Source organism: Oncorhynchus clarkii, unplaced genomic scaffold (assembly GCF_045791955.1).
Source record: "Oncorhynchus clarkii lewisi isolate Uvic-CL-2024 unplaced genomic scaffold, UVic_Ocla_1.0 unplaced_contig_13348_pilon_pilon, whole genome shotgun sequence".
NCBI classification, from domain to species: Eukaryota; Metazoa; Chordata; class Actinopteri; order Salmoniformes; family Salmonidae; genus Oncorhynchus; species Oncorhynchus clarkii.
In genome coordinates, this window is record NW_027261116.1 from 9,197 (window position 1) to 34,891 (window position 25,695).

General features: G+C 47.5%; 1 protein-coding gene across 1 annotated transcript in view; it reads right to left on the reverse strand.

Moving 5' to 3' along the window:
- Positions 1–2,204: 2,204 nt before the first annotated feature.
- LOC139404910 (polypeptide N-acetylgalactosaminyltransferase 1-like) overlaps positions 2,205–25,695 on the reverse strand; it is a 43,854-nt gene continuing 20,363 nt past the window's right edge. Inside the window, exons 2-4 of the mRNA XM_071147451.1 lie at positions 19,956–20,067; positions 2,551–2,690; positions 2,205–2,397 (exon numbers count right to left, since the gene is read on the reverse strand). Of these exons, the coding sequence (XP_071003552.1) occupies positions 2,225–2,397; positions 2,551–2,689 (312 nt within the window). The 5' untranslated portion in view covers position 2,690; positions 19,956–20,067 and the 3' untranslated portion in view covers positions 2,205–2,224. The remainder of the gene's footprint in view (positions 2,398–2,550; positions 2,691–19,955; positions 20,068–25,695) is intronic.

The following is a 25,695-nucleotide window of genomic DNA, read 5'->3' on the forward strand; positions in this document are numbered from 1 at the left end:
TTATTAGTCTGTTGTAGGTGAATATCTCTAGACTATAGAGGATCTGTTGTAGGTGATTATCTCTAGACTATAGAGGTTCTGTTGTAGGTGATTATCTCTAGACTAGAGAGGATCTGTTGTAGGTGATTATCTCTAGACTAGAGAGGATCTGTTGTTCACTGTAACATGGACAATAAAGCACAGCTTTAATAAAGATATGTTATTAGTCTGTTGTAGGTGATTATCTCTAGACTAGAGAGGATCTGTTGTAGGTGATTATCTTTAGACTAGAGGATCTGTTGTAGGTGATTATCTCTAGACTATAGAGGATCTGTTGTAGGTGATTATCTCTAGACTAGAGAGGATCTGTTGTAGGTGATTATCTCTAGACTAGAGAGGATCTGTTGTAGGTGATTATCTCTAGACTAGAGAGGATCTGTTGTAGGTGATTATCTCTAGACTATAGAGGATCTGTTGTAGGTGATTATCTCTAGACTAGAGAGGGTCTGTTGTAGGTGATTATCTCTAGACTAGAGAGGATCTGTTGTAGGTGATTATCTCTAGACTAGAGAGGATCTGTTGTAGGTGATTATCTCTAAACTAGAGAGGATCTGTTGTAGGTGATTATCTCTAGACTATAGAGGATCTGTTGTAGGTGATTATCTCTAGACTATAGAGGTTCTGTTGTAGGTGATTATCTCTAGACTAGAGAGGATCTGTTGTAGGTGATTATCTCTAGACTATAGAGGACCTGTTGTTCACTGTAACATGGACAATAAAGCACAGCTTTAATAAAGATATGTTATTAGTCTGTTGTAGGTGATTATCTCTAGACTAGAGAGGATCTGTTGTAGGTGATTATCTCTAGACTAGAGAGGATCTGTTGTAGGTGATTATCTTTAGACTAGAGGATCTGTTGTAGGTGATTATCTCTAGACTATAGAGGACCTGTTGTTCACTGTAACATGGACAATAAAGCACAGCTTTAATAAAGATATGTTATTAGTCTGTTGTAGGTGATTATCTCTAGACTAGAGAGGATCTGTTGTAGGTGATTATCTCTAGACTAGAGAGGATCTGTTGTAGGTGATTATCTTTAGACTAGAGGATCTGTTGTAGGTGATTATCTCTAGACTATAGAGGATCTGTTGTTCACTGTAACATGGACAATAAAGCACAGCTTTAATAAAGATATGTTATTAGTCTGTTGTAGGTGATTATCTCTAGACTATAGAGGATCTGTTGTAGGTGATTATCTCTAGACTATAGAGGATCTGTTGTAGGTGATTATCTCTAGACTAGAGAGGATCTGTTGTAGGTGATTATCTCTAGACTATAGAGGATCTGTTGTTCACTGTAACATGGACAATAAAGCACAGCTTTAATAAAGATATGTTATTAGTCTGTTGTAGGTGATTATCTCTAGACTAGAGAGGATCTGTTGTAGGTGATTATCTCTAGACTATAGAGGATCTGTTGTAGGTGATTATCTCTAGACTAGAGAGGATCTGTTGTAGGTGATTATCTCTAGACTAGAGAGGATCTGTTGTAGGTGATTATCTCTAGACTATAGAGGTTCTGTTGTAGGTGATTATCTCTAGACTAGAGAGGATCTGTTGTAGGTGATTATCTCTAGACTATAGAGGATCTGTTGTTCACTGTAACATGGACAATAAAGCACAGCTTTAATAAAGATATGTTATTAGTCTGTTGTAGGTGATTATCTCTAGACTAGAGGATCTGTTGTAGGTGATTATCTCTAGACTAGAGAGGATCTGTTGTAGGTGATTATCTCTAGACTAGAGAGGATCTGTTGTAGGTGATTATCTCTAGACTAGAGAGGATCTGTTGTAGGTGATTATCTCTAGACTATAGAGGATCTGTTGTAGGTGATTATCTCTAGACTATAGAGGATCTGTTGTAGGTGATTATCTCTAGACTATAGAGGATCTGTTGTAGGTGATTATCTCTAGACTATAGAGGATCTGTTGTAGGTGATTATCTCTAGACTATAGAGGATCTGTTGTAGGTGATTATCTCTAGACTAGAGAGGGTCTGTTGTAGGTGATTATCTCTAGACTAGAGAGGATCTGTTGTAGGTGATTATCTCTAGACTAGAGAGGATCTGTTGTAGGTGATTATCTCTAGACTAGAGAGGATCTGTTGTAGGTGATTATCTCTAGACTAGAGAGGATATGTTGTTTGTTGTAACATGGACAATAAAGATGGATTACCAGCTATAGACTCACCCCTCCAGGCGGACATCAGGCAGGGTTCTGTTGAATGCGATCATCTCCGAGGCCATCAGGTTAAACTGGTTGATCTTAAACATCTCCTTCATCTTCTCCTGGTTCTCTTTAGAAATCACCACAGGTTTACCTCCTTCTCCTGGACCCTCCCTGGGACGCAATACTGTATCTACAACACCACAGAGAGAGAGAGAGGGGTGAGTGAGTGTGTGTGTGTGTGTGTGTGTGTGTGTGTGTGTGTGTGTGTGTGTGTGTGTGTGTGTGTGTGTGTGTGCGTGTGTGTGAGTATGAGTGTGCAATGTGTTTGTGTGTGTGTGCTCACCGTCCCTGCCTGGCAGGCCCCTCTCCCTCTTGTCATCACACTTGTTACACTCGCTGAAGTAGAGCAGGATGAACATGTCCAACATCACCCACACCAGGGAGGTGGCCAGAACCACCTTACAGTAGGCAAACCTCCGCATCCTAGAGAGACAGAGAGACAGGAGACAGGAGAGAGACAGAGAGAGGAGAGGAGAGAGAGAGGAGAGAGGAGAGAGAGACAGAGAGCGAGAGAGGAGAGAGAGGTAATAAGATGAACACCAGGAAGTTAACCTCAGACTTCCTCATTATGTTAGAGAGAGAAATGGATAGTCACAAACAGCACAATCACACACCTTACACTCTTAGAAAAAAAGGTGCTATCTAGAACCTAAAATGGTTCTTCGGCTGTCCCCATAGGAGAACCCTTGAAGAAACATTTTTGGTTCCTAGTAAAACCCTTTTGGTTTCCAGGTGAACCCTTCTGGGTTCCATGAAGAACCTTTTCCACAGAGGGTTCTACATGGGGACAGCTGAACCACCATTTCGGAACCCTTTTTTCTAAGAGTGGATCCATTAAAGCTTTCTTTCTCTCTCTCCCTCTGTCTCGTATCTCTCCGTGTCTCTCTCCTTTCTCTGCTGGCCAAAACACACCCTGTCCTAACCACCTGTCCTCTCCCATCTCTTATCTGCTGTGTGGTTAACACACCCTGTCCTAACCACCTGTCCTCTCCCTCTCCCATCTCTTATCTGCCGTGTGGTTAACACACCCTGTCCTATCACCTGTCCTCTCCCATCTCTTATCTGCTGTGTGGTTAACACACCCTGTCCTAACCACCTGTCCTCTCCCATCTCTTATCTGCCGTGTGGTTATCACACCCTGTCCTAAACACCTGTCCTCTCCCATCTCTTATCTGCTGTGTGGTTATCACACCCTGTCCTAACCACCTGTCCTCTCCCTCTCCCTCTCCCATCTCTTATCTGCTGTGTGGTTAACACACCCTGTCCTAACCACCTGTCCTCTCCCATCTCTTATCTGCTGTGTGGTTAACACACCCTGTCCTAACCACCTGTCCTCTCCCATCTCTTATCTGCTGTGTGGTTAACACACCCTGTCTTAACCACCTGTCCTCTCCCTCTCCCTCTCCCATCTCTTATCTGCTGTGTGGTTAACACACCCTGTCCTAACCACCTGTCCTCTCCCATCTCTTATCTGCCGTGTGGTTAACACACCCTGTCCTAACCACCTGTCCTCTCCCATCTCTTATCTGCTGTGTGGTTAACACACCCTGTCCTAACCACCTGTCCTCTCCCTCTCCCATCTCTTATCTGCTGTGTGGTTAACACACCCTGTCCTAACCACCTGTCCTCTCCCTCTCCCTCTCCCATCTCTTATCTGCTGTGTGGTTAACACACCCTGTCCTAACCACCTGTCCTCTCCCTCTCCCATCTCTTATCTGCCGTGTGGTTAACACACCCTGTCCTAACCACCTGTCCTCTCCCTCTCCCTCTCCCATCTCTTATCTGCCGTGTGGTTAACACACCCTGTCCTAACCACCTGTCCTCTCCCTCTCCCTCTCCCATCTCTTATCTGCTGTGTGGTTAACACACCCTGTCCTAACCACCTGTCCTCTCCCTCTCCCATCTCTTATCTGCCGTGTGGTTAACACACCCTGTCCTAACCACCTGTCCTCTCCCTCTCCCTCTCCCATCTCTTATCTGCTGTGTGGTTAACACACCCTGTCCTAACCACCTGTCCTCTCCCATCTCTTATCTGCTGTGTGGTTAACACACTCTGTCCTAACCACCTGTCCTCTCCCATCTCTTATCTGCTGTGTGGTTAACACACCCTGTCCTAACCACCTGTCCTCTCCCTCTCCCATCTCTTATCTGCTGTGTGGTTAACACACCCTGTCCTAACCACCTGTCCTCTCCCTCTCCCTCTCCCATCTCTAATCTGCCGTGTGGTTAACACACCCTGTCCTAACCACCTGTCCTCTCCCATCTCTTATCTGCCGTGTGGTTAACACACCCTGTCCTAACCACCTGTCCTCTCCCTCTCCCTCTCCCATCTCTTATCTGCCGTGTGGTTAACACACCCTGTCCTAACCACCTGTCCTCTCCCATCTCTTATCTGCCGTGTGGTTAACACACCCTGTCCTAACCACCTGTCCTCTCCCATCTCTTATCTGCCGTGTGGTTAACACACCCTGTCCTAACCACCTGTCCTCTCCCTCTCCCTCTCCCATCTCTTATCTGCTGTGTGGTTAACACACCCTGTCCTAACCACCTGTCCTCTCCCATCTCTTATCTGCCGTGTGGTTAACACACCCTGTCCTAACCACCTGTCCTCTCCCTCTCCCTCTCCCATCTCTTATCTGCTGTGTGGTTAACACACCCTGTCCTAACCACCTGTCCTCTCCCATCTCTTATCTGCTGTGTGGTTAACACACCCTGTCCTAACCACCTGTCCTCTCCCATCTCTTATCTGCCGTGTGGTTAACACACCCTGTCCTAACCACCTGTCCTCTCCCATCTCTTATCTGCCGTGTGGTTAACACACCCTGTCCTAACCACCTGTCCTCTCCCATCTCTTATCTGCTGTGTGGTTATCACACCCTGTCCTAACCACCTGTCCTCTCCCATCTCTTATCTGCTGTGTGGTTATCACACCCTGTCCTAACCACCTGTCCTCTCCCTCTCCCTCTCCCATCTCTTATCTGCTGTGTGGTTATCACACCCTGTCCTAACCACCTGTCCTCTCCCATCTCTTATCTGCTGTGTGGTTAACACACCCTGTCCTAACCACCTGTCCTCTCCCTCTCCCATCTCTTATCTGCCGTGTGGTTAACACACCCTGTCCTAACACCTGTCCTCTCCCATCTCTTATCTGCTATGTGGTTAACACACCCTGTCCTAACCACCTGTCATCTCCCATCTCTTATCTGCAGTGTGGTTATCACACCCTGTCCTAACCACCTGTCCTCTCCCATCTCTTATCTGCTGTGTGGTTATCACACCCTGTCCTAACCACCTGTCCTCTCCCTCTCCCATCTCTTATCTGCTGTGTGGTTAACACACCCTGTCCTAACTACCTGTCCTCTCCCATCTCTTATCTGCTGTGTGGTTAACACACCCTGTCCTAACCACCTGTCCTCTCCCATCTCTTATCTGCTGTGTGGTTAACACACCCTGTCTTAACCACCTGTCCTCTCCCTCTCCCATCTCTTATCTGCTGTGTGGTTAACACACCCTGTCCTAACCACCTGTTCTCTCCCATCTCTTATCTGCCGTGTGGTTAACACACCCTGTCCTAACCACCTGTCCTCTCCCATCTCTTATCTGCTGTGTGGTTAACACACCCTGTCCTAACCACCTGTCCTCTCCCTCTCCCATCTCTTATCTGCCGTGTGGTTAACACACCCTGTCCTAACCACCTGTCCTCTCCCATCTCTTATCTGCTGTGTGGTTAACACACCCTGTCCTAACCACCTGTCCTCTCCCATCTCTTATCTGCTGTGTGGTTAACACACCCTGTCCTAACCACCTGTCCTCTCCCTCTCCCTCTCCCATCTCTTATCTGCCGTGTGGTTAACACACCCTGTCCTAACCACCTGTCCTCTCCCTCTCCCTCTCCCATCTCTTATCTGCTGTGTGGTTAACACACCCTGTCCTAACCACCTGTCCTCTCCCTCTCCCATCTCTTATCTGCCGTGTGGTTAACACACCCTGTCCTAACCACCTGTCCTCTCCCTCTCCCTCTCCCATCTCTTATCTGCTGTGTGGTTAACACACCCTGTCCTAACCACCTGTCCTCTCCCATCTCTTATCTGCTGTGTGGTTAACACACTCTGTCCTAACCACCTGTCCTCTCCCATCTCTTATCTGCTGTGTGGTTAACACACCCTGTCCTAACCACCTGTCCTCTCCCTCTCCCATCTCTTATCTGCTGTGTGGTTAACACACCCTGTCCTAACCACCTGTCCTCTCCCTCTCCCTCTCCCATCTCTAATCTGCCGTGTGGTTAACACACCCTGTCCTAACCACCTGTCCTCTCCCATCTCTTATCTGCCGTGTGGTTAACACACCCTGTCCTAACCACCTGTCCTCTCCCTCTCCCTCTCCCATCTCTTATCTGCCGTGTGGTTAACACACCCTGTCCTAACCACCTGTCCTCTCCCATCTCTTATCTGCCGTGTGGTTAACACACCCTGTCCTAACCACCTGTCCTCTCCCATCTCTTATCTGCCGTGTGGTTAACACACCCTGTCCTAACCACCTGTCCTCTCCCTCTCCCTCTCCCATCTCTTATCTGCTGTGTGGTTAACACACCCTGTCCTAACCACCTGTCCTCTCCCATCTCTTATCTGCCGTGTGGTTAACACACCCTGTCCTAACCACCTGTCCTCTCCCTCTCCCTCTCCCATCTCTTATCTGCTGTGTGGTTAACACACCCTGTCCTAACCACCTGTCCTCTCCCATCTCTTATCTGCTGTGTGGTTAACACACCCTGTCCTAACCACCTGTCCTCTCCCATCTCTTATCTGCCGTGTGGTTAACACACCCTGTCCTAACCACCTGTCCTCTCCCATCTCTTATCTGCTGTGTGGTTATCACACCCTGTCCTAACCACCTGTCCTCTCCCATCTCTTATCTGCTGTGTGGTTATCACACCCTGTCCTAACCACCTGTCCTCTCCCTCTCCCTCTCCCATCTCTTATCTGCTGTGTGGTTATCACACCCTGTCCTAACCACCTGTCCTCTCCCATCTCTTATCTGCTGTGTGGTTAACACACCCTGTCCTAACCACCTGTCCTCTCCCTCTCCCATCTCTTATCTGCCGTGTGGTTAACACACCCTGTCCTAACACCTGTCCTCTCCCATCTCTTATCTGCTATGTGGTTAACACACCCTGTCCTAACCACCTGTCATCTCCCATCTCTTATCTGCCGTGTGGTTATCACACCCTGTCCTAACCACCTGTCCTCTCCCATCTCTTATCTGCTGTGTGGTTATCACACCCTGTCCTAACCACCTGTCCTCTCCCTCTCCCTCTCCCATCTCTTATCTGCTGTGTGGTTAACACACCCTGTCCTAACTACCTGTCCTCTCCCATCTCTTATCTGCTGTGTGGTTAACACACCCTGTCCTAACCACCTGTCCTCTCCCATCTCTTATCTGCTGTGTGGTTAACACACCCTGTCTTAACCACCTGTCCTCTCCCTCTCCCATCTCTTATCTGCTGTGTGGTTAACACACCCTGTCCTAACCACCTGTCCTCTCCCATCTCTTATCTGCCGTGTGGTTAACACACCCTGTCCTAACCACCTGTCCTCTCCCATCTCTTATCTGCTGTGTGGTTAACACACCCTGTCCTAACCACCTGTCCTCTCCCTCTCCCATCTCTTATCTGCCGTGTGGTTAACACACCCTGTCCTAACCACCTGTCCTCTCCCATCTCTTATCTGCTGTGTGGTTAACACACCCTGTCCTAACCACCTGTCCTCTCCCATCTCTTATCTGCTGTGTGGTTAACACACCCTGTCCTAACCACCTGTCCTCTCCCTCTCCCATCTCTTATCTGCTGTGTGGTTAACACACCCTGTCCTAACCACCTGTCCTCTCCCTCTCCCTCTCCCATCTCTTATCTGCCGTGTGGTTAACACACCGTGTCCTAACCACCTGTCCTCTCCCATCTCTTATCTGCCGTGTGGTTAACACACCCTGTCCTAACCACCTGTCCTCTCCCTCTCCCTCTCCCATCTCTTATCTGCCGTGAGGTTAACACACCCTGTCCTAACCACCTGTCCTCTCCCATCTCTTATCTGCTGTGTGGTTAACACACCCTGTCCTAACCACCTGTCCTCTCCCATCTCTTATCTGCCGTGTGGTTAACACACCCTGTCCTAACCACCTGTCCTCTCCCTCTCCCATCTCTTATCTGCTGTGTGGTTAACACACCCTGTCCTAACCACCTGTCCTCTCCCATCTCTTATCTGCCGTGTGGTTAACACACCCTGTCCTAACCACCTGTCCTCTCCCTCTCCCTCTCCCATCTCTTATCTGCTGTGTGGTTAACACACCCTGTCCTAACCACCTGTCCTCTCCCATCTCTTATCTTCTGTGTGGTTAACACACCCTGTCCTAACCACCTGTCCTCTCCCATCTCTTATCTGCCGTGTGGTTAACACACCCTGTCCTAACCACCTGTCCTCTCCCATCTCTTATCTGCTGTGTGGTTATCACACCCTGTCCTAACCACCTGTCCTCTCCCATCTCTTATCTGCTGTGTGGTTATCACACCCTGTCCTAACCACCTGTCCTCTCCCTCTCCCTCTCCCATCTCTTATCTGCTGTGTGGTTATCACACCCTGTCCTAACCACCTGTCCTCTCCCATCTCTTATCTGCTGTGTGGTTAACACACCCTGTCCTAGTCACCTGTCCTCTCCCATCTCTTATCTGCTGTGTGTCTGTCTCTCTGTCTCCTCTAGCTGTGCAGTGGTCTCCTCTCTCTCTCTGTCTCTCTCTCTCTAACTGTGCAGTGGTCTCCTCTCTCTCTCAATGTCTCCTCTCTAACTGTGCAGTGGTCTCCTCTCTCTCTCTCTAACTGTGCAGTGGTCTCCTCCCTCTCTCTGTCTCTCTCTACCTGTGCAGTGGTCTCCTTTCTCTCTCTCTCTGTCTCCTCTCTAACTGTGCAGTGGTCTCCTCTCTCTCTGTCTCTCTCTCTCTCTAACTGTACAGTGGTCTCCTCTCTCTCTCTGTCTCTCTCTCTCTCTAACTGTGCAGTGGTCTCCTCTCTCTCTCTCTCTCCCTAACTGTGCAGTGGTCTCCTCTCTCTCTCTCTAACTGTGCAGTGCTCTCCTCTCTCTCTCTCCTTTAACTGTGCAGTGGTCTCCTCTCTCTCTCTCCTCTAACTGTGCAGTGCTCTCCTCTCTCTCTCTGTCTCTCTCTCTCTAACTGTGCAGTGGTCTCCTCTCTCTCTCTGTCTCTCTCTAACTGTGCAGTGGTCTCCTCTCTCTCGCTCTCTGTCTCCTCTCTAACTGTGCAGTGGTCTCCTCTCTCTCTCTCTCTCTGTCTCCTCTCTAACTGTGCAGTGGTCTCCTCTCTCTCTCTGTCTCTCTCTCTCTGTCTCCTCTCTAACTGTGCAGTGGTCTCCTCTCTCTCTCTGTCTCTCTCTCCTTTAACTGTGCAGTGGTCTCCTCTCTAACTGTGCAGTGCTCTCCTCTCTCTCTCTCTGTCACGTGCCTCTCAGGTTTCAAGAGGAGGAAAGCCATTCTGCAGTCAGCCATGCCAACATCTCCTCCCCTCTATAGAGTTCACAGTGAATGAACAGGCCAGGCTTCCTCAGGGCCAGAGTCTACAGTTACCAGAGACGATATTTCCTGCTAAGAGCTCAGGAGCTTGACCTTTAAATGTTTCATTTCATCAACGGTATAGTACAGCTTGATACACTTTTGTCTCCTCTTCTACCTCTCCCTGTCTTACTCTATCCTCACTGGCCCCTCCACTGGGCAGAGTACGGTGGCCTGGTGGAGAGAAGTGTGTGTTTAAGAGGATGTGTGTTCGTGAAAGAGAGAGAGTGAGTGTTGTTCATGGATGTGTGTTATCTGGCGCAGCGTGTTCGCACACAACGTTGTTACTCCTCACAGCTGAGTGACAAAGCGTGGGCAGAGAGCGACCACTGAATAGGTCTCCTCCTCACTAAAAATACATCTCTGCTACTCTCCTTATTTCTGGCCCACTCTCTCATCTTTAGTCTTTTCTAAACAAACTCTATTCTTTATCACTTTCTCTCTCTTTCTCCTACTAGCCTTTCCTCTCTGTAACATAATGAGGAGGTTTGAGGTTAACTTCCTGGTGTTCATCTTATTACCTCTCTCTCCTCTCTTTCTCTCTCTCGCTCCTCTCTTTCTCTCTCTCTCCTCTCTTTCTCTCTCTCGCTCCTCTCTCTCTCTCTCTCCTCTCTCTGCTCGCTCCTCTCTTTCTCTCTCTCCTCTCTTTCTCTCTCTCTCCTCTCTTTCTCTCTCTCCTCTCTTTCTCCCTCTCCTCTCTTTCTCCCTCTCTCTCTCTCCTCTCTTTCTCTCTCGCTCCTCTCTTTCTCTCTTCTCACTCTCCCTCACTCTCTCTCTATCACTCTCTCTCTGTCACACTCTCTCTGTCACACTCTCTCTGTCACACTCTCTCTGTCACTCTCTCTCTGTCACTCTCTCTCTAATGTGGGAGCTGGGCCAATACCAGCTCACACTGACCTCATGTGAACTTCACTGACCTAATACGACATACACACACACTGAGACACGCACACGCGCACACTAGAGGTTGACCGATTATAATTTTCAATGCCGATACCGATTATTGGAGGACAAAAAAATCCGATACCGATTAATCTGCCGACTTAAAAAAATGTATTTATATATAAAACACACACACATATATATATATATATACACACACACACACACACACACACACACACATTTTTGTAATAATGACAATTGCAACAATACTGAATGAACAATGAACACTTTTATTTTAACTTAATATAATACATATGGATGGGTGTTAAGGTGATTCCACAGGTTGGTGGTAATTTTTGGTTTGGCCGTTGCTGACCCCATGCTTACATATTTATCACAAATTAGACACCTTGCTTTCCCTGGTGCCAATTCCATGTAATAGTCCCACACTGGTGCTCTGCCTTTCTCTGCCATCTGTAAAACACACACACAGCTCTGAAGTGACAATGATACTGAAGAGTCTGCTTAGGAGACAAATACTCTCAACTGTTTGAATAAAAATAGAGTTTAAGTTACCTGTGATGAATGTTGAAAACAAAAACTGTCATTTCTATATGCAGGAAATCCTATTTTAATAATGGACATGGTAAGAATTGACTACCAAAGTGCGAGTCATATTTCCCATGACATCTTCTAGCAAAATCTGAAAATCGGTTCCTTTATTCATTTATTCCATAGGATGTTTTTAGACTCACTTAAAATAAGGTCTGTGTTTCGTGTCGGCTTACACCACCGTGCCAATTTTATAACTGTAGATATCCATAGGACAAAGTAACTGATCAATATTGGCTAAATATAAGCCAAGGTCATTTTTTTTGTAGAGTTGTTTATGAAAATATGTTGATAAACGTTACCTTATCCTAGTGAGATTTACACGGGTACCAAAACACAGAGGAGGTTTAAGTCTGAAACACAGACCTTATCTGAAGTAGATCAAGACATTCTCTATGGAAGACATGAACAGAGGTGGTTTAAGCCTGAACGAAACACAGACCTTATCTGAAATAGATCAAGACATTCTCTATGGAAGACATGAACAGAGGTGGTTTAAGCCTGAACGAAACACAGACCTTATTGGAAGTAGATCAAGACATTCTCTATGGAAGACATGAACAGAGGTGGTTTAAGCATGAAACACAGACCTTATTTGAAGTAGATCAAGACATTCTCTATGGAAGACATGAACAGTAAAATAACGAAGGAACCCCTTTCAAGTTCAGCCGCAAGTTATTACAGGAATTATAACGCGTCGACTATTTCTCTCTAAACCATATACCTTTGACTATTACGAGCCTGCTGCTGCCTACCACCCCTCACTCAGTGCTCTATCAAATATCAAATCATAGACTTAACTATAATAAACACACAGAAATACGAGCCTTAGGTCAAATTCGGAAACTATCACCTCGAAAACAAAATGTTTATTCCGTTCCGTATTTTATCTAACGGATGGCATCCATGAGTCTAAATATTCCTGTTACATTGCACAACCTTCAATGTTATGTCATAATTACGTAAAATTCTGGCAAATTAGTTCGCAACGAGCCAAGCTGCCCAAACTGTTGCATATACCCTGACTCTGCGTGCAATGAACGCAAGAGAAGTGACACAATTTCACCTGGTTAATATTGCCTGCTAACCTGGATTTATTTTAGCTAAATATGCAGGTGTAAAAATATATACTTCTGTGTATTGATTTTAAGAAAGACATTGATGTTTATGGTTAGGTACACGTTGGGGCAACGACAGTCGTTGATTGATTTTATAAGATAAGTTTAATGCTAGCTAGCAACTTACCTTGGCTTACTGCATTCGCGTAACAGGCAGCCTCAGGTGCTAATCAGGTGGTTAGAGCGTTGGACTAGTTAACTGTAAGGTTGCAAGATTGAATCCCCGAGCTGACAAGGTAAAAATCTGTCGTTCTGCCCCTGAACAAGGCAGTTAACCCACTGTTCCTAGGCCGTCGTTGAAAATAATAATGTGTTGTTAACTGACTTGGCTAGTTAAATAAAATGTGTAAAAAAATATATAAAAAAATTTGAATCTGCAAAATCGGCGCCCAAAAATACAGATTTCTGATCGTTATGAAAACTTGAAATAGTCCCTAATTAAATCGGCCATTCCGATTAATCGGTCAACCTCTAGCACACACACACACACAGTCCCTCAGCTTGCCTTCTCTGCAGACTGTATTTCTAATCAGGGATGGCAGAGGACACCCCACTATGTCTTCCCTGCTCACGCTGGCTCCTGGCTCACTGTGTGTGTGTGTGTGTGTGTGTGTGTGTGTGTGTGTGTGTGTGTGTGTGTGTGTGTGTGTGTGTGTGTGTGTGTGTGTGTGTGTGAGTCAGTGTCTATATTACATATCAGGTTTGTTAGTATTTGCAGTCTCTGACAAAAATAGACTGCCTCTCTGACACAACACAGACAACCCCCCCCCCCCTCTCTCTCTCTCTGTCTCTCTCTCTCTGTCTCAAATCCCTCCCTCTTTCTTTTCTCTCTACCTTCTTCATCTCCATATCTTCACTCCATTTCCCCCTCCCTTCGATTAACATCCCTCTCTCATCTTCCCTCTCTCATTTCCCCTCCCCTCCCCCCTCTCCTCTCTCCCCTCTCTCATCTCCCCTCCCCTCCCCTCTCTCATCTCCCCTCCCCACTCTCATCTCCCCTCCCCTCTCTCATCTCCCCTCTCTCATCTCCCCTCTCCCCTCCCATCTCCCCTCCCCCCTCTCTCATCTCCCCTCCCCCCTCCCATCTCTCATCTCCCCTCCCCTCTCTCATCTCCCCTCCCCCCTCCCATCTCTCATCTCCCCTCCCCTCTCTCCATTACGTTTTCTCCTTTCCAGAGTGGTTGCCATCACTACTTGCCTTCACAGAGGAGATCCCCTCCTCTCTTCTTCTCTCCTTCCTCTGCTGGTTTAATCCTCCGTTCGAGGGAGATTGCACAACTACTAGGTTACAGCCAGAGAATAATGATCCTCTGAGGCTTGGAGATGTTCACTACTCAAGGATTTATGGAGTTGCTATGAGGAATGTGCTCAATGGGATTCTTGGTGTGTCCTGTGTGCGTGTGTCGTGCGTTGTCATGACACCAGAATTTAGAACCCAGTGCATTATCAAGCACACACAAACACACACACACGGTCATAAATGATCATAGTGTGTTTGTGTGAGCAGCCCAGGCACACACACACACACACACACACACACACACACACACACACACACACACTAGGGCTTGCACAATTACCATGTAAATGACGGATGAAGACGTCATAACCGTTAATTATTTGTAATAAAAACAATTCTAAAGCAAGTCTGAGTTGGGAATGAACAGCTGAGTGAAATATGCATGGTTCCCCGGTTCAAATGTTAAAGATACGAGTGCATCGGCCCGTGGAGCCCAAACCGTTCCAAATGTAGCATGAATCAGTCAGAAAAACCATTCAAACGTTACGAACCAGTTCACTGACGTTGTTTACTCACATCCTTTTATTTCCCCTCTGAAAATATCTGGAATCTTTTGTGACTTAATAGATGTGTCTTCTCCTATTGAACTAAGCAGGAAATGCTTATGACCGTATTGATCTCCAAGTCAGATTACAGCTGTGCATACAGAGCACAGCTGCTCACGCCAACCAGAACCTCCCCGATCAAATACTCCTATATCTGCACGGCGCCTTCAGCATTCTCGCTCTCGCAATGTCAAATCATAGGTTTATTAGTTGGGTGACAATGTCAAATCATAGGCTTTATTAGTTGGGTGACAATGTCAAATCATAGGCTTTATTAGTTGGGTGACAATGTCAAACCATAGGCTTTATTAGTTGGGTGACAATGTCAAATCATAGGCTTTATTAGTTGGGTGACAATGTCAAATCATAGGCTTTATTAGTTGGGTGACAATGTCATTTGCTGGGTCATTGTAGAAAAGGGTGTTTTACTGACAGACTTGTGTAGGCTACCAGAGTGGACACAACTCACGTCCAACAGACTGCACATCTTACTGCTGATTGGGCTTTTAGACGGCCAGATTCACCATAACACATTGTTTTGGTAGTTCTGCTTTCATTTTTACATGAACATGATAAAGTTGTAATTTCCTAACTAGGACAGCTGCCTTGTAGGCCTGTAGTCTGAGTCTGAGCAGGAGAACACCAGCTCTCCTCCGGAACTTCGCAAACGGTCAAAACCATTCGCTTTTCAAATCCAAAGCTATGCTATAGAATGAATGTGTTCATGCAACAAATGTTAATGGATCGAATGGTATCAAACACAATCACATCAATTCCTTCCCCTATTCAAACCGAATCGCACCGATACCTTTGGTTTGAAACGTATCGTTCCTGTATCATATCGGAGCCCATGTATCTAGATGTGTGCCAAATCCTGCTTGTAAGGAGAGATGCACATCCTTAGTCATTTGAGTTGAATCAGCAAATCACAGAGTATATTTCCTGCTTTTACTTCCTGTTTTTACTTCCTGTTTTGCTCCTATGAGTACACTCGCAATTCCTGCCAGTCCACCCATTATGCCCATTCTACTCATTCTATTTCTATGGCAGCACATGCAGAGGAGAGGAGATAATGTGTCCCCCCCCAATTATTTGTTTTGCTATTCGGACGGTTATTACGGAGACACAGTTGTTTGACTGACCAATTACTGTCCTCTGAAATTCCAGGACCGTCACAGCCCTAACACACACACACACACACTTCTGAATCAGTCTCTCTCTAGGACGCGGCTATGGTTCAGTTTCAGGTCAGAACCTCGTGGGGGTCAAGAGCTCAGACTTACCTCCCTTTCGGAAAAGCTGACCACGACTCCATTTTGTTGATCCCTGCCTACAGACAGAAACTAAAACAAGAGGCTCCCACGCTGAGGTCTGTCCAACGCTGGTCCGACCAAGCTGACTCCACACTCCAAGACTGCTTCCATCACGTGGACTGGGACATGTTTCGTATTGCGTCAGACAACAACATTGACGAATACGCTGATTCGGTGTGCGAGTTCATTAGAACGTGCGTTGAAGATGTCGTTCCCATAGCAACGATTAAAACATTCCCTAACCAGAAACCGTGGATTGATGGCAGCATTCGTGTGAAACTGAAAGCGCGAACCACTGCTTTTAATCAGGGCAAGGTGTCTGGTAACATGACCGAATACAAACAGTGCAGCTATTCCCTCCGCAAGGCTATCAAACAAGCTAAGCGTCAGTACAGAGTCAAAGTAGAATCTCAATTCAACGACTCAGACACAAGAGGCATGTGGCAGGGTCTACAGTCAATCACGGACTACAGGAAGAAATCCAGCCCAGTCACGGACCAGGATGCCCTGCTCCCAGGCAGACTAAATAACTTTTTTGCCCGCTTTGAGGACAATACAGTGCCACTGACACGGCCTGCAATGAAAACTTGCGGTCTCTCCTTCACTGCAGCCGAAGTGAGTAAGACATTTAAACGTGTTAACCCTCGCAAGGCTGCAGGCCCAGACGGCATCCCCAGCCGCGCCCTCAGAGCATGCGCAGACCAGCTGGCCGGTGTGTTTACGGACATATTCAATCAATCCCTATACCAGTCTGCTGTTCCCACATGCTTCAAGAGGGCCACCATTGTTCCTGTTCCCAAGAAAGCTAAGGTAACTGAGCTAAACGACTACCGCCCCGTAGCACTCACTTCCGTCATCATGAAGTGCTTTGAGAGACTAGTCAAGGACCATATCACCTCCACCCTACCTGACACCCTAGACCCACTCCAATTTGCTTACCGCCCAAATAGGTCCACAGACGATGCAATCTCAACCACACTGCACACTGCCCTAACCCATCTGGACAAGAGGAATACCTATGTGAGAATGCTGTTCATTGACTACAGCTCGGCATTCAACACCATAGTACCCTCCAAGCTCGTCATCAAGCTCGAGACCCTGGGTCTCGACCCCGCCCTGTGCAACTGGGTACTGGACTTCCTGACGGGCCGCCCCCAGGTGGTGAGGGTAGGCAACAACATCTCCTCCCCGCTGATCCTCAACACTGGGGCCCCACAAGGGTGCGTTCTGAGCCCTCTCCTGTACTCCCTGTTCACCCACGACTGCGTGGCCACGCACGCCTCCAACTCAATCATCAAGTTTGCGGACGACACAACAGTGGTAGGCTTGATTACCAACAACGACGAGACGGCCTACAGGGAGGAGGTGAGGGCCCTCGGAGTGTGGTGTCAGGAAAATAACCTCACACTCAACGTCAACAAAACTAAGGAGATGATTGTGGACTTCAGGAAACAGCAGAGGGAACACCCCCCTATCCACATCGATGGAACAGTAGTGGAGAGGGTAGCAAGTTTTAAGTTCCTCGGCATACACATCACAGACAAACTGAATTGGTCCACTCACACAGACAGCATTGTGAAAAATTCGGCTTGTCACCAAAAGCACTCACAAACTTCTACAGATGCACAATCGAGAGCATCCTGGCGGGCTGTATCACCGCCTGGTACGGCAACTGCTCCGCCCTCAACCGTAAGGCTCTCCAGAGGGTAGTGAGGTCTGCACAACGCATCACCGGGGGCAAACTACCTGCCCTCCAGGACACCTACACTACCCGATGTCACAGGAAGGCCATAAAGATCATCAAGGACATCAACCACCCGAGCCACTGCCTGTTCACCCCGCTATCATCCAGAAGGCGAGGTCAGTACAGGTGCATCAAAGCTGGGACCGAGAGACTGAAAAACAGCTTCTATCTCAAGGCTATCAGACTGTTAAACAGCCACCACTAACATTGAGTGGCTGCTGCCAACACACTGACACTGACTCAACTCCAGCCACTTTAATAATGGGAATTGATGGGAAATGATGTAAATATATCACTAGCCACTTTAAACAATGCTACCTTATATAATGTTACTTACCCTACATTATTCATCTCATAGGCATACGTATATACTGTACTCTATATCATCGACTGTATCCTTATGTAATACATGTATCACTAGCCACTTTAACTATGCCACTTTGTTTACATACTCATCTCATATGTATATACTGTACTCGATACAATCTACTGTATCTGCCTATGCTGCTCTGTACCATCACTCATTCATATATCCTTATGTACATATTCTTTATCCCCTCACACTGTGTACAAGACAGTAGTTTTGGAATTGTTAGTTAGATTACTTGTTGGTTATTACTGCATTGTCGGAACTAGAAGCACAAGCATTTCGCTACACTCGCATTAACATCTGCTAACCATGTGTATGTGACAAATAAAATTTGATTTGATTTGATTTGATTTACTCTAGGCACACAGAGAGAGAGAGGGGGGAGGGGGAGCGGGAGGGAGGTAGAGGGGGAGGGAGGTAGAGGGAGGTAGAAGGAGGGGGAGGGAGGGAGAGTGAGGGGAGGTAGAGGGAGGTAGAGGGGAAGGGAGGTAGAAGGAGGGGGAAGGTGGTAGAGGGAGATAGAGGGAAGGGAGGGAGATAGAGGGAGGTAGAGGGAGGGGGAGGTAGAGGGAGGGGGAGGTAGAGGGGGAAGGAGGTAGAGGGAGAGGGAAGGCGGTAGAGGGAGGTAGAGAGAGGGGGAGGGAGAGGAAGGGGGAGGTAGAGGGAGGGAGATAGAGGGAGGGAGGTAGAGGGAGGGAGAGTGAGGGGAGGTAGAGGGGAAGGGAGGTAGAAGGAGGGGGAGGTAGAGGGGGAGGGAGGTAGAGGGAGGGGGAGAGGGAGGGAGGTAGAAGGAGGGGGAAGGCGGTAGAGGAAGGTAGAGGGGGGAGGTAGAGGGAGGGGGAGGGAGGTAGAAGGAGGGGTAAGGAAGTAGAGGGAGGTAGAGGGAGGGGGAGGGAGGTAGAAGGAGGGGGAAGGCGGTAGAGGGAGGTAGAGGGAGGGGGAGGGAGGTAGAGGGAGGTAGAGGAAGGTAGAGGAAGGTAGAGGAAGGTAGAGGAAGGTAGAGGAAGGTAGAGGAAGGTAGAGGGGGAGGTAGAGGGAGGGAGGTAGAGGGAGGGGGAGGTAGAAGGAGGGGTAAGGCGGTAGAGGGAGGTAGAGGGAGGGGGAGGGAGGTAGAAGGAGGGGGAAGGCGGTAGAGGGAGGTAAAGGGAGGGGGAGGGAGAGGGAGGGGGAGGTAGGTAGAGGGAGGGGGAGGGAGGTAGAGGGAGGGGGAGGGAGGTAGAGGGAGGGAGGTAGAGGGAGGGGGAGGGAGGTAGAGGTAGGGGAGGTAGAAGGAGGGGGAGGGAGGTAGAGGGAGGGGGAGGGAGGTAGAGGGAGGGGGAGTGAGGGGAGGTAGAAGGAGGGGGAAAGCGGTAGAGGGAGGTAGAGGGAGGGGGAGGGAGGTACAGGGAGGTAGAGGGAGTGATAGAGGGAGGGAGGTAGAGGGAGGGGGAGGGAGGCAGAGAGAGTGATAGGGGGAGGGAGGGAGGTAGAGGGAGTTAGCGGGAGTGAGAGGGAGGTAGAGGGAGTGAGAGGGAGGTAGAGGGAGTGAGAGGGAGGTAGAGGGAGGTAGAGGGAGGGGGAGGTAGAGGGAGGTAGAGGGAGTGAGAGGGAGGTAGAGGGAGTGAGAGGGAGGTAGAGGGAGGTAGAGGGAGGTAGAGGAAGGTAGAGGAAGGTAGAGGGAGTGAGAGGGAGGTAGAGGCAGGTAGAGGGAGGGGCAAAGAGAGAGAAACTGCCCACAAAGGCAAAATAAAAGCACTGTCAAATTGATTACTGATGCAAAGCTTGGCACCAATGCAAAGTGGAATGAAACAATTCAATCTCAAATCACTCAGGCATTTTAGGACTGGAATCAATACACATTACTGTCACTGTGAGGGTGTTTCCTAGCACCAACACACACACAACCAGTCTTATAAACCACAACTCCCCTCCTCCCCCTGGCCTCTATGAATCCTGTGTAATTGCTCTTTTAATTGCTCTTGTAATTGGGGCGTGGTGACTACATCTCTGAGGCTTTGCGCACACACACACACACACACACACACACACACACACACACACACACACACACGCATCTCTGTGAGCAGTTTGACACAGCAGACTTCTATCAGCCCCTCTGTGTCAATGTCGGATGACTACAGTTTAGCCATGTGAAAGCTGTAGTAGTAAAACTAACATAACTGGTCCTCTCTCACACACACACAGCTGTACCTGTCCTGCTGAGTAAAGGGGTCTCTGGTCCAGATGTACAGAGGCTCCACCAGCAGGGGGAGGAGCTTCAGAGATCCCACTTCCTCCTTCGCTTGTCACTCAAACATGCTCCCTGGAGACACAGAAACACATTGGTCAGTCTTCAAGCAACTCCCTTACACATACAGACACAGACAGTACAGACCTGAGTCCAAGTGTCGCCCCACTGGCAAGACCATGAGAAGACTAGTGTGGTTTAACGTAGAAACAAGACTAACTCGTCAGACTTCAGACCAACAAAGGGGTGTGATGGGTCTGTATCCAGAAACATGTTGCATAAAGCTCACTTCATTCTTCAATGTTAATTCTATTTGTTTCACTGCATCAGGGACAGTGTCCACTGACGTATGGTTTACAGCCTTCTACAGTGTGAGAGTTCAGAAGGGCTCAGGAAGCCACTGTTCAGTGATCTGTCTCTCACTCCTCTCCTCCTATTTGTTCACTGCATCAGGGACAGTGTCCACTGGCGTGTGGTTTACAGCCTTCTACAGTGTGAGAGTTCAGAAGGGCTCAGGAAGCCACTGTTCAGTGATCTGTCTCTCACTCCTCTCCTCTGTGTGGACACGACATGTTCCTGCTCGATGGTTTTCCCATCCTGACCCATCACTCTGGACCCGACCTGACCCAACCCACCGCCACAGTGTTCCCATCACACCTCAGGGACACACACACGCAGGAGTGACGTCATCCAGAGAGAGAGAACGAACGGCGTCACGGGGAGCGGAAGAGAGATCAGACGGCGTGTCACTCAACAGGCTAACACACACTTCCTTCACCACTTCCCTCTGTGGCAGGAAACGCATCATCACCATCACATCATATCACCTGGCTGTCTGTCACTCAGAACATAGAGCAGGATCCAGATTATCTCTGTCATCAGCATTATTCACTGCTCACAGCTTCACAGCAGTCTCAGTATATGTCTCACCTCCCAAGACCAATCCTCTATGGTTTCAATGGACTAATGGGCTCAAATATATTTCAATCAAAGAAGACAAATAACATCCAGCCAAAGATGAACCTGTGATGGTACAAAGACACACACACACACACACACACACACGCTACACTGGAGGCTCAAGAACCAGCAGCAGGATGAGAGGCCGGAGTGACGCATGAGGAATGGATTGAGGGAGGGCTGAAGATTCTCAGAGCTGCTCATTTCAGGGGATTAATCTTCTATTTCTGACAAACAGAAATAAACCCCCCCAGAGAAAGAGAGAAAGAGAAAGAGAGACAGAGAGAGAGCGAGAGAGACAGAGAGAAAGAGAAAGAGAGAGACAGAGAGAAAGAGAAAGAGAGAAAGAGAGACAGAGAGAAAGAGACAGAGACAGAGAGAGCGAGAGAGCGAGAGAGAGAGAGAGAGAGAGAGAGAGAGAGAGAGAGAGAGAGAGAGAGAATGTCGTCCTCCAGAACCCCAGTCCTTGGCCTACATACAACCAAGACATCAGTCTGCTCTAGTGGGGCTTTATCCTGACAGAATGTGTGAATGCGAGGCATTGGGTTTCCACTGTAGCAGATAATGTCGTCCTTCAGCGTCTGATGGCAAAGAGATCTCCCACTGGGAACAGACGTCAAGTCAACGTCTATTCCACGTTGGTTCAAAGTCATTTCATTGAAATTATATGGAAACAACATTAATTCAACCAGTGTGTGCCCAGTGGGCTGTGTGTGTGTGTGTGTGTGTGTGTGTGTGTGTGTGTGTAACCCCCTCGACACACACACCATGCTCTGTGATGCAGAGCTAGAAAATGAGTGTTTCAGTTGTAGTGTAATGTGAAGATTAGAGAAGAACACGCAAGGAGAGCATCTATAAATACACTGCTACACTGCCTGGCAATCATCACCAACCTGCATCCATCCATCCCTCCAGACCCAGGCAGGCAGCACAAAACATCACCCTATCTAGTACCAATGATAGGAGGATGTCCATGCATCTCTCTAATTCTCCCTCCCTCCCTCCCCATCTTCTCAAGCCAGTGGCTCACTGAATCTCCTGCCAGTTTGCGTTCTCTAGCCCAGTGAGTGTGTGTATATATGTGTGTGTGTCTGTCTGTGTAAGTGTGCTTGTGTGGTTTTGTGTGTGTGTGAGGTCAGGTGTGTGAGGTGTTAATAACAGTGCAGCAGATAGCAGTCACTAGGCTCCTCTCCAAAGCAGACAGCCAGGTCTACCAACAACACATTCCACAGAGAGTAGATAGCTCTAACAGAGAGTAGAGGGCTCTAACAGAGAGTAGAGGGCTCTAACAGAGTAGAGAGCTCTAACGGAGAGTAGAGAGCTCTAACAGAGAATAGAGAGCACAAACAGAGAGTAGAGAGCTCTAACAGAGAGTAGAGGGCTCTAACAGAGAGTAGAGAGCTCTAACAGAGAGTAGAGAGCTCTAACAGAGAGTAGAGAGCTCTAACAGAGAGTAGAGAGCTCTAACAGAGACTAGAGGGCTGATGTTTCCTAAAGGCACTGAGGCGTTCTTCAGACTACATACATGTCATGTGTAGCCCCAGCTCAGTGAGGCAGCCGTCCAGGTGTGACTGTGTCAATGGAAGGTAGAACTAGACGTTAGACGTCAACGGGGACTGAGAGACAGAGGTTGGGGGTGTGTCGGGTGGGCCTGTAAATAACCAGGATGAACGTGGCGTCGTTGTTGTTGTTTTTCTGTCTGTCTGTCCGTCTACTGTGTGGAGGGTACCACCGCCAGCTGAGACTGACTGTACTTCATGATTATCATGGTGATTAACAGGCCGCTCCAGCTATGCCTGTCAAAACCACAAACCCTGACGCCTGCTATGACATCACTCTCTAGAACCCCTCTCCTCCCTTCTTCTCTCCTCTCCTCCCTTTTTCTCTCCTCTCCTCCCTTCTCTCCTCCCTCCTTCTCTCCTCTCCTCCCTCCTTCTCTCCTCTCTTCCCTCCTTCTCTCCTCCCTCCTTCTCTCCTCTCCTCCCTTCTTCTCTCCTCTCATCTCCTCTTCTCTCCTCCGTCTAGCCCCAACAGCACTACAGAATCCAGTCTCAGCCAACACCCTCCTTTCCTTTCTCCTCTGCATTCTCTCCTCCTCTCCTCCCTCCTTCTCTCCTCTCCTCCCTTATTCTCTCCTCCCTTCGTCTCTTCTTCTCTCCTCTCTTCCATTATTCTCTCCTCTCCTCTCTCCCTTCTCTCCTCTCCTACCTTATTCTCTTCTCTCCTCTCCTCTTCTCTCCTCTCATCTCCTCTTCTCTCCCCCGTCTAGCCCCAACAGCACTACAGAATCCAGTCTCAGCCAACACCCTCCTTTCCTTTCTCCTCTGCATTCTCTCCTCCTCTCCCACGCTGCCCTGTTTCCATTCTGTCTGTATAAATACCATTCCTGAGGAAGGAGAGAGACAGAGGGGCACACTCGGGGTGTAGGAGTATTTGAAGTGTTAGGATATCAGGAGCGTAGGAGTGTAGAGGACAGTCCTCTCTCCACACACTCGTATGGTACCTTAACACAGATAATAAACAGCTCCACTGTTCTGGAACTAAACATGGTGGAGGAGTTCTATTTCAGCACAGTCAGGCCATTCTGAGCATGTAAAGTCAGCTCAGAATGGCTGTAGAACCCCCCTTCATCCTTCTCTCTCTTTCTCTGTCCACAGCCCAGCAACCACTCTTCACAGAACCACCATGGCAACCACACTAATAGCTGGAAGAGAGAGAGAGAGAGAGCGAGAGAGAGAGAGAAGAGAGAGAGAAAGAGAGAGAGAAGAGAGAGAGACAAAGAGAGAGAGACAAAGAGAGAGAGAAGAGAGAGAAAGGGTGGTAGAGGAGATCTGAAAGGAGTTGGCTGTGTAACTGTTGTAGCAACAGCTGTCTGGCCATCAGCAAGCAGTTAGGCCATGGCAGTATGTCTGTTGTGTGTGTGTTGTGGAGGCATGTGTGTGTTCGAGTATGAGCTTGTGTGCCAGCCCAGCTGTCTGTTCACAGTCCACAAGTGTGTGTGTGTGTGTGTGCGCGCCTGTGTAAGTGTGTGTCAGAGGCTAGCGTATGCCGAAACAGAGAGGTCTCCAAGGACGACATCCTCTGCTCTCAACAACAATGACAATGCCAACACACACACCAGGGTTTCCGTTAGGAAAATGTGGCTCCGGACATTTGACCGGCAGCAAATAATGATTATTTATTTTCAGGGGAAGATCAGCTGCAATACGGCAGATAGAGTGTGGGTTCTTTCAATGTAATTGTCTGTATCATTTCCAATCCCCTATACATTTTTTTTTTAAACAAACATTCTATTGTATTATTTTCCCTTAACAACCCCCCCCCCCCCTCCTAATTGGAGTAAATTAATGGACAACAATACTTAGGCTTCTACTTCTAGCTGATACATACTATCTACATTAAACACATGGCACATTTCACACTAGTTATCTATTTATTTTAGTCCCACCCTTCAGCTAACCTCAACCCTTCCCATCAACAGCACGCTCTCCAGCAGGTATATCTCACTGGTCATCCCCAAAGCCAACACCTCCTTTGGCCGCCTTTCCTTCCAGTTCTCTGCTGCCAATGACTGGAACGAATTGCAAACGTCGCTGAAGTTGGAGACTTATATTTCCCTCACTAACTTTAAGCATCAGCTATCTGATCAGCTAACTGATCGCTGCAGCTGTACATAGTCCATCTGTAAGTAGCCCACCCAATCTCCCTACCTCATCCCCATATTGTTTTTATTTACTTTTCTGCCCCCTCTGCACACCAGTATTTCTACTTGCACATCATCATCATCTGCATATTTATCACTTCGGTGTTAATTTGCTAAATTGTAATTACTTCGCAACGATGGCCTATGTATTGCCTTACCTCCCCACGCAATTTACACACACTGCATATAGACTTTTTCTATTGTGTTATTGACTCTGTTTGTTTATTCCATGTGTAACTCTGTGTTGTTGTTTGTGTACCACTGCTTTGCTTTATCTTGGCCAGGTCACAGTTGTAAATGAGAACTTGTTCTCAACTGGCCTACCTGGTTAAATAAAGGTGAATTTTTTTATATATATATATTTTTCAATCTATCTCTGAAAACCATCCAGTTTGGATTTCTACTTGCCAAATATTCTTCAACGGCGCTGTGATGTTTCACAAAAGTTCTGATCCTTTCTATTCTCATTGATTCTACAGATAGTAAATTAAAGATGAATATTTTTACTAAGAGTATTATTATACGATTGATTGAATGGCTATGGCTTTCAGATCACCCAGTAGTGCAATCTGCAGACTTAGCTCCAGGTTAATGTGATTTCTCAGCCATCCTGAACCTGCGACCAAACACCAAGCTAGACATATATGAACTAGAGGTCGACTGATTATGATTTTTCAACGCCGGTACCGATTATTGGAGGACCAAAAAAGCCGATACCGATTAATCTGACAAATTTTTTTTTTTGTAATAATGACAATTACAACAATACTGAATGAACACTTATTTTAACTTAATATAATACATCACTAAAATCAATTTAGACTCAAATAAATAATGAAACATGTTCAATTTGGTTTAAATAATGCAAAAACAAAGTGTTGGAGAAGTAAAAGTGCAATATGTGCCATGTAAAAAAGCTAACGTTTGAGGTCCTTGCTCAGAACATGAGAACATATGAAAGTTAGTGGTTCCTTTTAACATGAGTCTTCAATATTCCCAGGTAAGAAGTTTTAAATTGTAGTTATTCTAGGAATTATAGG